This window comes from Corvus brachyrhynchos, unplaced genomic scaffold (assembly GCF_000691975.1).
Source record: "Corvus brachyrhynchos isolate BGI_N302 unplaced genomic scaffold, ASM69197v1 scaffold19, whole genome shotgun sequence".
NCBI lineage: Eukaryota > Metazoa > Chordata > Aves > Passeriformes > Corvidae > Corvus > Corvus brachyrhynchos.
In genome coordinates, this window is record NW_008246061.1 from 1,502,318 (window position 1) to 1,516,046 (window position 13,729).

Below are 13,729 nucleotides of genomic sequence, written 5' to 3' on the forward strand. Positions count from 1 at the left end.
CTTTAGGTAAAATAGTACAGCTGAAAACTGCCAGGAGCTGCTGCAGTGATGTGAACACCCTGACACTGGTCACAGGTCCACCTGCAAGGGACTGAGCACAACAATCCTCAGCCCTACTGATTCCCAGAAAATCTGAGGAAGCAAGGGGCAAACAGTCCTGTGCCCTTAAAAGTCATTTAGGAAGGATAAGGAGAATTAAGTAGTAGTAAAAAAGGAAATGTTGAGATAAAACAAAACAGCAGGTGTGGGAAATCAAAAGCTATTGTGACAGCCCCAGAATACAATCCCAGTAATATATTGCACCAGAAAGACCTCAGACAATGAAAAGTGAGAGCACCATCATGCCACTGCACTCCATTACTTTAGCTAATAGAATGATCTGAACTGAACAAGGCTGGGAAGATTTTTATAGTAATTAGCAAACCTGTTAGTGCCCATTTTTCTTCTGCACAACACATGAACAAAAGAAAAGCAGACGCAGCTATTAGGGGAAACTAACGGGAAGAAAAAGTGGGAAGGCAGACAATGAGTTGGGTAACTCTGCAGAAATAAAAATAGTAATTACATTTTTATTACAAAACCACTACACGAGGATTTTTAGCTTTGCAATAAAAAAATACACTGCAATACTCTAGTAAATATATAGCACATAATCATCCACATCCAAGTACTACAAGTAGAGCTGGAACAGAGGAAACATAATGTATACATTCACTCTATGTAATTCTTGCAACATTCAGTACCTCTGTAAGCAGCTCTGTACGAGTTTATCCAGATACCATAAACACAGGGCTGCTTTTTTTAAAATCATGTGGAACTTACGCACTGCAAGCTGTTTGTACCGAACCCACGAATTTAACTTGTAGCTACAAATGAGGTGCATTTGTAATGACGTGAACAAGACGTGCCCTTTTCACTTGATTTCGGTGTCTTACTGACCCTCTGGAGCAGAATTGCTCTGAACCTGCTGATGCCCAGCAGCAAATCTTGGTGGTAGTAACTCATGCTTTTTGGGGTAAGACAAAGCATATTTGGGTTTGCCATCCCGGCTTGCTGCATTGTCCTAGTAATTGTTGTTGCAGAAATCCAACCAGAGCCAGAAGAGCCCTGATCAATATGTCTTTGTTGTGTAGTCCTGAATTAACTACATCTCACTTTCCTTTGACAGCGACACAGATCACAGGCAGCTGCTGCTTCCCCTATGAGAAACACGAATTCTGGAAAGCATATTCATTATCTGGCTGTTAAAAGCAACGGAGCATGCAAGCCTCACCCTGCCTGGGCTACCTGAGACATCAACAGCTCCCTTTGATTAAGTGACTGCCAGCTAGTCACCTTCTCACTCTAACCTTGATGTGGCAGCACTGTGACAAGTGCATACAGTGTAACATCACAAAATGTTCACAAATAGATAGCTTAATTTGTTTTAGTAGCCTGGTCCCTTGCAGCATTTCAGCAGCAAACTCTGGGTTTGAGGACAGAATGTATCAGCTCTTTACATGGAACTCACCTGCAAGCCAGCTGGCAGGAAGCCAGGGAGAATCCTGATGAGGTCCAAAGCTCTCAGTCTTTACCCAGCTTACAGCGCTTAATAAACTCCAAAGGAATTCCATCCACCCCCAACTGCACCATTTTTAAGTTGCAGGACTTGGGATCTGAAAAACTGACTTCATAAAAATTGCAGCTTCTTAATACATCCCCTGTAGCTGAGTATTACTTGTGTACCAAAAACACCCTCAAACCTGAAGGCATTTCCATTTCATAATCAGAAACAACTAAGACGCTATAGGTTGAAATTTGGTTTTTATTTCACTCGTCTTGCAGTCGCTGTCAGTCGCCAACTCCCACAATGTTTTCATGGGTCTGAGACCATCCGTGGCTTTTTTGTTGTAGCTGCTGGAGTAAGATAGTTATGTAGTTTTTACACAAGAAAGAAAAACTCAACCTCTACAATTGTAAAGAGGAACTCAGAATTTTGAAACTTCATTGGTCCATCTTCAGATGACAAACAAGCACATTCCCACTTATTTTTAAATTTAAGATGGTTTTAGGAGTGGACCTGGCACGCAATTGCTGAATACTTAATGTTAGAACTCTCGACATTTGACATTGCTGTTTGAGTTCATGTATCACCAGTAAATCATTTCACTTCCAACTGCCAAGCTTTCAAAAACAGGGATATACAAGATACAGGGAGAACCCAGCCTGAATTTTAAAAATAGCAGGACAGGAAAAAAGCCTGTTGAGCACTGAGAACTAGTCCTCCCAGACATCATTAAGCAAAGCAGCAGAACACTGTGTGTGTATATATATATATATATATAAAAGAAATAATTACGTTTCAGCTTAGGGCTGGGTTTCCATGCATCAAGATGAAGGGTCATGAGCACAAATTACCTGGGCTCGTTTAGAGATAACAACAAAATTTTAAGTACCTACTAAAGAAAAAAAGCTTAACTGATGCTGGTGCTATTTTGGTATTATAAAAAGTTCTAAATATAAACTTATCACAGTAAAGATTCAGATCAGATAGCATGCACACCTTTCCATAAATCATTTATCTCCTGCAAGCAAGCCTCATCTGCTGCTAGCAGCAGGCTGGGGTATTGGAATGAGGACAAATGCTTTCTTTAGCAACATAGGGGTTTTCAGTAACTTTCAAGTAGATTTAGAACTCCTGTGGCTGAAAAAGTAAATGTATGCTTTTCAAAGAAAAATCCATATATTTGAGATGCTTTTGCTCAGTGGGATCCAGGTCCAAGAGCCGAATTTTTAGGGGCAAATGCAACATAAATGGGAAAATTCATACTCTGATTCCCAGCCCAGCAGACGGCACAGGTGTGGAGAAACACAAGTTTTCTCTCCTGAGACTTTGGATGGGTGTGCCTTTAACACAGACTGCAACCATGACAGTATGAAATTTTGCATAAATACACAAAGTGAAGCTGGACTGAGACAATGGAAAGCCACAGGTAGCACCAGATTCATATAGGGGTGAAGAGAAATTGAGGAGGGGGGAAAAAAGGAGACACTCCCTCTTTTATCAAAAGCAAGGAGGAGTGCTTTTCTTAAAAAAGCAACATTATCTCTAGGAGGAAGAATTCCCATTCTCCTGTTTCAGCCTTCAGTAACTACAGCTGAGACAGAGCAAAGGCAAAGCAGGGGAAGGGAGAACAGACAGAGGGGCCTGATGAAAGGAGAAAAGAAAAAGAGAAACTAAAGCATCCAGTGAGCTGAGAGGAGAAAAATGAAAGCAGGTTTAGGGGTGGCAGGAGATTTCAAAGCAAATTCACATCCATGAGGGGCTGGGAAAAGAGAAGTCAGGCTGAGGGGCTGAGCCCGTCGCACAGGGCAGTGCCAGTTCTGAGCCCCACACGGAGGTTAACATTTAAATACACGTTAAAATATGGCCTTTTAACCAAACATGAACCCAGAGGGCTTGTTGGACTGCAGGCAGTGAGGGGAAGTGTAAGCAAAGCTACAGCTGGAACAGGGACAAGGCAGCACCTCAGCGGGGCATGGCTGCCGCCTCCCTCAGACTCACCTCGGCACTGCCTGGTGGGCCATGGGCCGCTCCAGCCCCTGGCTGGGGTCCGGACATGGTCATGGAGCTCCGCGAGCCACAGGACACCGCTCCGAGGGTGACACACCCCGTCCTATCTGACAGCCTCGTCCCACGACGGGTTCATCACTGCAGCCCCACGCCAGACAGGTCATGGGGGCTGTGGGTGCAAGAGAGGAAAAAGGCGGGAAACAGACCTGGGGATGCGTGAGGGGAAAAAGGCGGGAAACGGACCCAGGAATGCGTGAGGGGAAAAAAAAGCGGCAAATGGGGCCCATGGGTGTCTGAGGGGAAAAAAGGCAGGAAATGGGAGCTAGGGGTGTGTGAGGGGTAAAAAAGGTGGGAAACAGGACTGGGGGTGCACAAGGGGAAAAAGGCAGGAAATGGACCCAGGGATGCACAAGGGGGAGAAAAATGGCAAACGGGAACTGGAAGTGCATGAGGAGAAAAAAAAGCGGCAAATGGGGCCCATGGATGACTGAGGGGAAAAAAGGCGGGAAATGGGACTGGGGGTGCATGAGGGGAAAAAAGTGGGAAACAGGGCCAGGAGTGTGTGAGGGGAAAAAAGACGGGAAGTCCCCGGCACCCTCAGGGAGCACCACAGTGCCCCATCAGGTGTGAGGAGAGCCACCATCACAGCCCAGACTGCAGTTGCTGGGCAAATCTACCCAATTCCTACCTCTATTGTGAGGGTCAGGGGTACTATAATAATTATTACTACTATTTTTGTTGTTGTTCACAGAATCACTGAGTAACAGGTTGGGAGATCACCCAGTCCAACCACTCTGCCCAGGCAGGGTCACCTAGAGCAGGTGACGCAGGCAGGTGTCCAGGTGGGTTTGGAATGTCTCCAGAGAGGCAGACTCCAGACCTTCCCTGGGCAGCTGTTCCAGTGCTCTGCCACCTTCCATGGAAAGAAATCCTTCCTCGTGTTGAGGTAGAACCGCTTGTGTTTTAGTTTATGGCCATTGCCCCTTTTCCTGTCACCAGATGCCACTGAAAAGAGTCTGGCACCATCCTCTAACATCCCTTGGAGACATTTATATGCATTAATGAGATCCCCTCTCAGTCTTCTGTAGACTAAACAGGCCCAGATCCCTCAGTGTCTCCTTATAAGGGAGATGCTCCAGACCCCTCTCCACCTTTGCAGCCTCCTCTGGACCCTCTCTAGTAGCTCCTTGTCTTGAACTGTGGAGACCAGACTAGAACACAATACTCCAGATGTGGCCTCACTCAGGCCGAGTTTTTTATTATTATTACTATTATTATTATTATTATTACTACTACTACTACTCAGTTATCAATGTGACTACCCCACTGTCATGTCTCTTTTCCCACATTAGCACCCAAGATCATCCAAGAGGTTTAAAACCCAGGCAGTCCTCACAAATAAGTTTATTTTGTAGGTTGTTTTTGGTAGCCAAACCAAAGGTGCAGGAGGAATTCCAGACACACACTCCATGCTTTTTCCTGCAGCAATGTAATGACTCGTGTCCTGTAGCCGTACGTTCGCCTGCCTTTTGCTGAAGGGAATCCAGCTCCAGGGGCCATGTGCCAGCCCAGCTCCATGGACGGGGACCAGCCTTTATCCAAAGGCTGTGGTAACCTCTGCTGGCAGCTCCTGGCTGCTACACCGGCTGAGATGCTGCTAGAGGTGAGCTTGTCGTTGAGCAGAAAAAAAAAAGAGATCAGAAGAGGTATTTTACATTTGCTTACTCATACTTTCATATGCATTTGCTACTACAGAGGATTGGAATTTTTTAATTGAATGTGTATTTTCAAGACATCGGTGATTTAGATAAATTAGGACCCTCCTCATCCAAGTATGAACATGTTTATTTCCTCAGACAGCACCGCTTTTATTACCAAGCAGGTCTGTAACTGTAGTTTGCAGCTAATCTACATTATTCTGTTTGAAGATGTGTATAAAGCATAGGGAGTGTCATCTGACATAGCTGAGGGATGCATTTTCTGCATATGATAATGTCAATAATGCTACTACTTTTCCAGTGTTTAAACAAACAAACATGTCACACCTGTGACTTAAAGCCAACCTTATCCCACTTCTTCAAAAGGTGATATTTCATATCTCTGTAAGACAGGTACTATTCCTATCAGTTGATACATTAAAGGCTGCAGGTGAGGCCAAGATCCGAAGTTGTAGGAACAACAAATGTTGTCTTTTTGCTCTGAGAAGTTTAAAATTGAAACAGATTTTGGGCAGCACAAGAACAAAATGCTGGCCATGGTACAGGATTCCCACTTACCTTGATTCCTCTTAGTGTGCCTTATTCTGTAGGTGCATGCAGAGAGACGGAATACACATGGGATAGATGAGAGCTGGGTTTTTTTGGAAGCTTCCATTACACTGGCAGGAAATCAGGTGCTAGTCTTCATTTCAACTATTACCAGTAGAAAGGGATTGCCATCTCATTCATGGAAAACCTAACACTTGCCTCTCATTCCATTTGCAACTATAGCTTGTGGTCTTCTATCTCCTTAATTGAAACACATAATAGAAAAGCTTCTATGAGGCAAGACATCAGCCAGAATGAATTTCTTCATTTTCTCTACTCTGAAGTTTTATGTTATTTTACCATAGCTGAAACAGCAGACCACAGCAACAAACATGCTTCAATCTGAAGGCATCGTGAGAATTCTTGCTTAAGACATTCACTTCTAATCTACCTAACCCATGATTTCTAAGAAAAATCTGTGGCCGTACAACTGCCTCAAAATGGAAAACATCATGTAGACAATGTGCATGTTGCTACAAGTCAGACCTTAATTGACCAAAAATATTAGATAGAGCTGTCTGTTTAATTAGACACGCATCAAAAATGAAGAACTAAGTACTTTCCCATCATTCCCTGCAGGTTTTGAAGTTGGCATTTCCCCCCTCTGCATAGAGTTAGTTGTTTGCCTCGGGTTGTAAAGAAATGCAGAGGGCTGTTATTAAAGCACTGATAATTTGCTGAATTCCATCTTTTGTGGAACTTGCTGAGTTAGAAAATTCCTTTTCACCTCCTCCCCCACCTCTCCTTGACTAGAATTGAATTGAAGAACAAATATTGCATTATGGTGCTAGGTAAAAGGATCAACTGTGTTTGCAGTTAAGTGACTAGCACAAGACAGAACAAATCCTACAGCTCAAGTCTGTCCAGCTAAATGATGAGGGAAATTAAAAAAGCATTTGCTTTTTAAAAGAATATCGAAACAAAGACTCATGCTTAGGATTTGCTGTGCTTTAATGCTTTATATGCAGAAATTGACTCCAGTATAGTTTGCTAGAAAGTTCTCCAAGCAATCAGAGCCTGGAGACAAAGAATTGCCACTGCAATGAAAGAGATTCTGAGAATGCAGAAAACATGATCCCAACTCATCAACTGTTCAGTGGTGGCCTCAAGTCAGAGGTCTGCATTTGCCATTTCAGCACTCCAGCCCAACAGGAAGGATTTTTATCCAGTTCTCCATGTGCCATCCTCGAGAAGCAGTAGAGAATGTCAACTGATACCATTTTTCACTAGCATTAATATTCTTGCAAACTACAGAAATCAGGGAGTACAGAACCCATCCAATTATCCCCAGCACTGACCTCAGAGCAGATAAGCAGAGCTACTTGCTCCATCAGATGCTGTCATTAAATCTGCTGCCAAACACGCATCAACCAGCCCAGTCTCTCAGCTGACAAATAAAAAGGAGATGTCAGACACCCACAGAATCACCACACTTCTTGCAAGAGGGATGGACATCACTTAAACCACATGGAAGTATTATCAGGAAGCAAAGATTTTGACATTTCTCATCTTCCCAACATGAAGCAATCATTTGCATTCCTTCCCCTGCTCAATCCACTTTTGCAAAGGGCCTGACCTTTCTGTTAATCATTGATAGAAGCATGCTCTTGTCTTAGATTAAAATGAAATCGATTTCCTGTTTGCCTCTACTTGCTTGCCTTTTTTACACATATTCAAGTCCTTCTCCGCTCCACTGCATTCTTCAAACTTACATTTCGGTACAGTTGCTTTGTAGCTCAAAGAAAGACATGAGAACAGGCAGTATTTTGGAACACAAATTTTTAATGATTTAACACGTAGTACAGACACAGCTGAACAGCTCAACTACCAAGGAGGGAGGATGCAGTTTCTGTCCCATTGGATGGACAATGGTCACAATGCACTTCTGATCACATCCTGTTTTTCTAGGAGAGAAAAGGGACAGGAATTCCCACAAAGTTGTCCAAATTACAATGTTTCTTATGATTCCTTACAATTACTGCTTCACGCAGTGGTATCACCTGCTAAGGAATTATTATCAAGTTGGAAAAGAAAGCAAGAGCAAGCCATCAGCATCTTGACCTCATCAGCCATGGTGCAAACACATGAAGTGCTGGAATATGTCTCAACAGGAATGATATGATATGATATGATAGACCAAGCTGATGGCCTTCCCTAGGGAAAATGATTATGAAGTGCTGGAAAGGGGTGAAGAATCTGTTTAACACTGAAAAGAGAAGCAACCTCTGCTACCCTCTGAAGACAGCATTTCACACTGCATCCTCACACTGTACCATGTCTGCTGCTGCAGCAAGTTGCCATAGGATGGCAGCAAAGGGGAGACAGTTTTCAGTTGGATAAATTGCTAATGCTAAAGCTCTCAAGCTTTTGGAAAATCAAGATTTCCAAGACAATCTGCTGATGGAGCCATTATTTCACTTGATGACTTCTGGGAAAGAACAACAAAAGCAATGCAAGTGGATTTTATCAGATGGCTGGTACTACTTCTTGTACTACCATATGTAGTACCATATGCATTTTAGTCTTTATATCATATGCAATTGCAATAGCATTCTACAGATCTGCAGCAGGATACTCCACCACTGTTTGTTTTTCATGGTTTTTATCTTCAACACCTCTGTAGACTTCTACGCTTTTATTTCATTTTTACTTTATGCAGTTTAAGCAAGCAGATGCAAAGTCAAAATTATGGGGGAGATGAATGGGATAAAAACAAGAGAAATGAGGCTCTGCATATAGAGAGGAACAGCTCAGTTTAGTCTAGCACTTGGACTTTGCAGGGGGAGCAGAAATTTAGTCAGCATTTACAGGTTCTCTACCCACCTTTTCTGTGTTGTGTGGCCTTTAGAAGGACAGAGTTGAAATTGCAACTTTAGAGAGCTAGGAGCAACTGTGGAGAACCAAGGCTGTTGTCATTCTGATCAGGCCACAATTCCAGAGTATGTCAAGTATGTCCAATAGCAAATCAAAAGCATCATGACTTCAGCTGAGCTCATGCAACACAGCTGTCCTCAAAGGAGGGTTTGCACCATGTTCTGATGTTCTAAATACCTCATGCACAAGGACATCATTAAACTGAAGTCCTACAACTCCACCCTTTTGCCTCCTGCACAACCAGGAGTGAAATACACTTGAAATACCAAGGCCTGAACAAGTTCAAGCAAACAAATCATCCCTGCTCCGTGTCAGCAAGAGGACCAGCAAAGAGCTGCTCACAAAACTAGACTCCTCTTTGAGGAAACTGTTGCAGAGTAACAAGGAAAGTGTTCAGAGACAATAAACATCCCATCCTAGGCAGATCGCTGCTCTTCTCTTGCGCGATGGGACTTTGGCAGAAGAACAACTCCATTGGAGTTCTGAATGGTTTAAACTCCCTAAGAGCAACGTAAGTACTATAGTGACAAATCCCAATATAATTCCTTTAGACTAAGGAGGAAAAAACCCCTACCAACTTTAGTCAGGATCTAAAACATCCCTTCTAGCTGACATAGCAAAGCAGGGACTGAAAGGCATCCACAACTAGCTATGCAAAGCATAAATACTGTCAGCCAGTGACCCCTATAAAATGAATAAATAATTCATAATTACATATGTAGTGTACACCATGCACATCAAGAAGGGCTCCAAAGAGAGAAGCATAGTGGGCATGCTTTGCTCTCTAAAAGGAAAAATCCTCCCGTTACTACTGTCACTCTGGAAAGTCTCTGGAATGCAGAGACACAACTGAACCTCCATCTACAGCTGCAAAGACACATTAGATATTTTCCCCACGATGTTCTATAGCCTAGATCGACTCCGTGATTCCTGAAATTTAGAGGAAGTATTCAAAGAATGCACTGGCACTGTAGCACAGTACTAGCACTCTGAAGCAGGTGCATAATAAATTGAAAAAAGCAAGATTCAGTCCCGAAGAACTTAAGTTCCTTACTTCCTCTGTTCACCTCTGGGTTTGCCCCCACAGACAAGACAAGACAAGCTTTTTACACTGAGGCTTTGGTAAAGCAACAGCTGTTGTCTTGTTCTTCCAGATTCAAGTCTCCAGCTCCTTCCTTTTGTTGCTCAGATCCTGCAGCTCTCAAACAGGCAGGAGCTCTGGGGGATACTCGCCATAGCAGTATTTGGCAATTGGGTCTCTGTAGGTGTTCTCATGCTGCACACTCTGCCAGGAAGAGGAGGAGAAGCTTTAACAATACACACACATTGAAACAAGGCATCCCTTCACCAAACGACAAAACCCACAGCATTTATGCATATGCAAAAGAAGTCCCCAATTCTTCTACACATCAGAGTATCTTTGGAGTCAAAGAACTCTGCATTGGCAGCATAGAAGAGCCAGTTAACCATAAAAGAGCAATGTTAACCAGAACCTCCTTTTGAGGAGAATACCCAAGTAGCTGGGAACAGATTCAATAATAAAAAAAAAAATTTAGATATGTTTAGGCAGTATCATCAAATGTTCTAAGCAAGCAGAGCACAATAAAGTTGCTACTTGAGATGTGTGCATTTTTCTTGATAAAAGGTAGAGTTCAGATTTTATGGGTAAAAAAATCCCAGTAACTTTGGAGACATTTGGAACTCTATCCTTTGTTTGCAGTCCACCCCTATCGCTACATGAAATACTGAAGCTGCAGGACATTGCCAACAGCACTTTCTAAAAGGGCCAATGCTTACTTAGACCAAAAACTTCTAATAAAGTCACATGGGTAACAGAAGTTCACCTCTGTTCTTAATAAGCAAAAAAATTACAACATAGTTTTCAACTTGCTACGCAGATGATTGTCAGTATATGGTAAAGTCTCCAACTGTACCATAAAATAGCATTCTGAGGCTACTGGGAACAGCTCTCACTGTTTTCATATTAATGAGATCTTCCCCAGAACTCATCCGAGATCTTCACTGGTCATTGAACTCAGTCTCTTTGTGGTTAAGCCCCTCTTTTCAAAAGAGAATGTGCAACTCATCCTGCTCTAATTATGTGCTTTGCCTTCAGACCGGCTCTCAGCCATAGCTTCAACCTTTAGGAAAATACCTGTGTACATACAAACATGACACACCAGCCATTCATAGGATTGAGCCCCATTTTCCAAGGGCACTTTTTTGGGCCCTGGACACGTGCTTGTTCCTTACCTGTGACGAAGTCCTACATTTGGCCAGACACAGCTCAAAGTGATCTTCCACTGCCATGAAGAGGTTTTGGAAAGCAATCGCTGCCCGGTTCAAGAACCGCTCCAGGAGATGTTGCTAAAGTGGTCAGCAAACAGGAGGCAAAAAACAGAAATGCTCTGCTTCAGCAAGGAGTAATCAAAGCCCATCCTAACCTACACAGCTCAGGTATCAGAGGAATAGTAAGCAACTCCACTCAGGATTTCTAGCAAGCACTGAAAGGCTAATGCCTCAGAACCCCAGCAGTAGGAAAAGAATCCAAGAGATGCTCACAGAATACGGGGAAGTGCCAGTTACAGAACCAATACTGGCTGGAGTAACTCTTCTGCAATCATTTCCCTTCAGCAAATGCAATTCCCCTGAAGCTGAAACACTTTGCAAGGCTCCCAGCATTTCCTCCCAAAGGTGGGAAGGATGAATTTTGTTAAAGCTTTATTTGTAGCTTGGCATATGGTCCTTGGAGGCTTTCCTCATCCTTCCAAGAAAAGGAACTGTCTGTCTAAGGAAAAAGCTCCTCACAAAGAAGCACGTTTAGCCACAGAGGAACCTGAGCAGCTGAGAACACCTGGAAAGCAGGAGAATGCCCATGTACCTTGCTGGGCTGCAGGCAGCAGGACACGCAGTACTCGTAGACGCTGCAGCAGCCATTGGGCAGGCAGCTGTCACAGCTGTACAACTTTGTGCTGGGCACATTCACATTGCAGCAGCCATTCACCAGCAGGTCCTTCCTCTCACAGATGTAGCCTGGAAAACAGCAACAGGAGTAACAACTGTCAATGCACGCTCCTCCATATGTTCTACAAAAATCTGTAGTAAGAATCACATTACTTAAGAACAGGTTTGTTTATCATTTAGTAGATTATGATCCCTCTCAGTCCTAAGTAGCCACTCTTTGAAATGGAGAGTGGCGCTTCCAACAGCAGGGTGTTATCTGCACAATTATTATATCCTACTCTAATATGTGCTGTATATACAGTATGACTATTTAAATGCAGAATATTTAAGTTCTGACTTTCTTTGGGCATAGTTCCTTGTTGTGAAAGGGGAAGGGGATTGGCACTGATTGTATTGGAAAAAAAAATGACACACATTTTTTCAATGGGTCTGTGTCTGGATAATTCTCTTACAGTTCACCATGAAGAGACTTAGATTTAGCCATGCAGGATAGCTGCAATATTCATTGCTGAGTGGAATCCTTAATGGTGTAGAAATATGGTGTATATCCTCATGGAAACTGTACTACTACAGTGTTAGACTGTGAGAGATTGGTAATTTTTAGAGATCTTATGAACTGGCACTAAGCCTGAGTCAGGCAGTGCCAAATGTAACATTGATGCAAATCACAAAAGATGTGGTGGGTTTTCTACAGCCTTGATTTGTGGTCAGTAAAGATCCAGGGTCTAAGCAACAAGCACAGGTGCATGACACAAAAGAGTCTTTAACTTCTACCACTTAGAACAAGTGGTTAATAACCTTGGGTTTACAAGGGTCAGATGAGCTTGTTAACTGTGACTGAGCACTAATTACACCAGTCCTGAGCTGCCTCCATACAAGGCCAATAAGGTTTCCTCAATTACTCTCCCTAACCCTGCTGACAGTAGGAGCACACTGCAGGGAGACACAAATAGCTCTGCAAGCACCTACAGTAAATTGAGCAGGAGTCAACGTTTGAGTTCTGTGCAAAGGTAACTGGAATTCTTTGACTTTAGTGAGGTCACAGTCACTCTCACACAGCCCCGGGCCTGAGCTGAGCCTGCTGGGCCCAAGTCTGGTGTGCACAGAACCAAAGCATCGGCATCTGCAGCCACAGTGAAATTCACCCAGCCAGAGGAGACAAGGCCAAAGGCCAAGTAAAAATGCCTTAATAACGAGGAGTTGTTACAGGAAAGTGCCATCAGCAGTCAGACAGGCAAAGCAGCGTTCAGCACTGCCATATCTAGAATAAATTCTTAGTATCAACTATACCCAGTTCATCTGTAATGAGGAGCTTCCCCTGCACAGAGTTCCTGCACTGGTTACTCAGCTGACTGCTGTTTCCCGAACTGAACTTCACCTTCCACATGATCGGCTGCTCATGCTCCTGCACTTGGAGGAGATTCCGATCTCTCACCATCCTTTCTTCCTGCAAGGAAAAACAGGAATGCAACCAAACAGACAAGTTCCTTCTGCCACTTCAAGCCCCGTGCTTTCCCAGGATTAAAGATGCCTAGTACTTGTAAACTCCACAGCACAGGAAACTCCAGCTTTGATGGTGTAAACAACTTACTACTTGGTAGTATACACAACAGGAAGATACACAGTCCAGTAAAGTGAGGGTATTCAAGCTCACCGAGGATCAGCTAACACAGCTGAACTCAGTTACTACAACCACAAAAGTAGTATATGTTATATTAAATAACAACTGCACATATTTCTCTTTCCTGAGCCCTTTGCCAGTGGAATTACCACTGCAAGAGATACAACAACTACCAAACCCATTGGAGATTTTCTTTTTCCAGTTTTGGTTCAAACAACTATTGCTGTCAAACACAGTATCAGGCATTCCTATTTTAAACTCTTGCATCTATTACATATTTATAACGTCATTCTTACGGCCGCATAACCCAGGACTTCGATGACAACACCTGAAGAACAAAAGTCAGCCTGGGTTAAGGGATGTTTTAATCCCCCCCGCGGCGTGTCAGGGCCGGGGCCGGGGCCGGGGCCG

At 43.4% G+C, this 13,729-nt stretch overlaps 1 protein-coding gene across 1 annotated transcript; it reads right to left on the bottom strand.

Annotated features, from left to right (window-relative positions):
• Positions 1–7,621: 7,621 nt before the first annotated feature.
• Positions 7,622–13,689, bottom strand: CUNH12orf49 (chromosome unknown C12orf49 homolog). Its single transcript, XM_008642911.2, has 4 exons — positions 12,988–13,689; positions 11,615–11,766; positions 10,987–11,100; positions 7,622–10,018 (listed from the first exon to the last, which is right to left on the bottom strand). Exons 1-4 carry the CDS (start codon positions 13,133–13,135, stop codon positions 9,935–9,937), a joined length of 498 nt encoding a protein of 165 aa, XP_008641133.1. The 5' UTR covers positions 13,136–13,689; the 3' UTR covers positions 7,622–9,934.
• Between the last annotated feature and the right edge of the window lie 40 nt (positions 13,690–13,729).

Coding starts and splice junctions, on each gene's coding strand:
- CUNH12orf49 (XM_008642911.2), bottom strand. CDS start 13,135: ATGGTGAGAGATCGGAATCTCCTCCAAGTGCAGGAGCATGAGCAGCCG. Junction 11,767..12,987: donor CCTCATTACAGATGAACTGG/GTATAGTTGATA, acceptor GCTGTTTTCCAG/GCTACATCTGTGAGAGGAAG. Junction 10,019..10,986: donor AATGTAGGACTTCGTCACAG/GTAAGGAACAAG, acceptor TCTTCCTGGCAG/AGTGTGCAGCATGAGAACAC.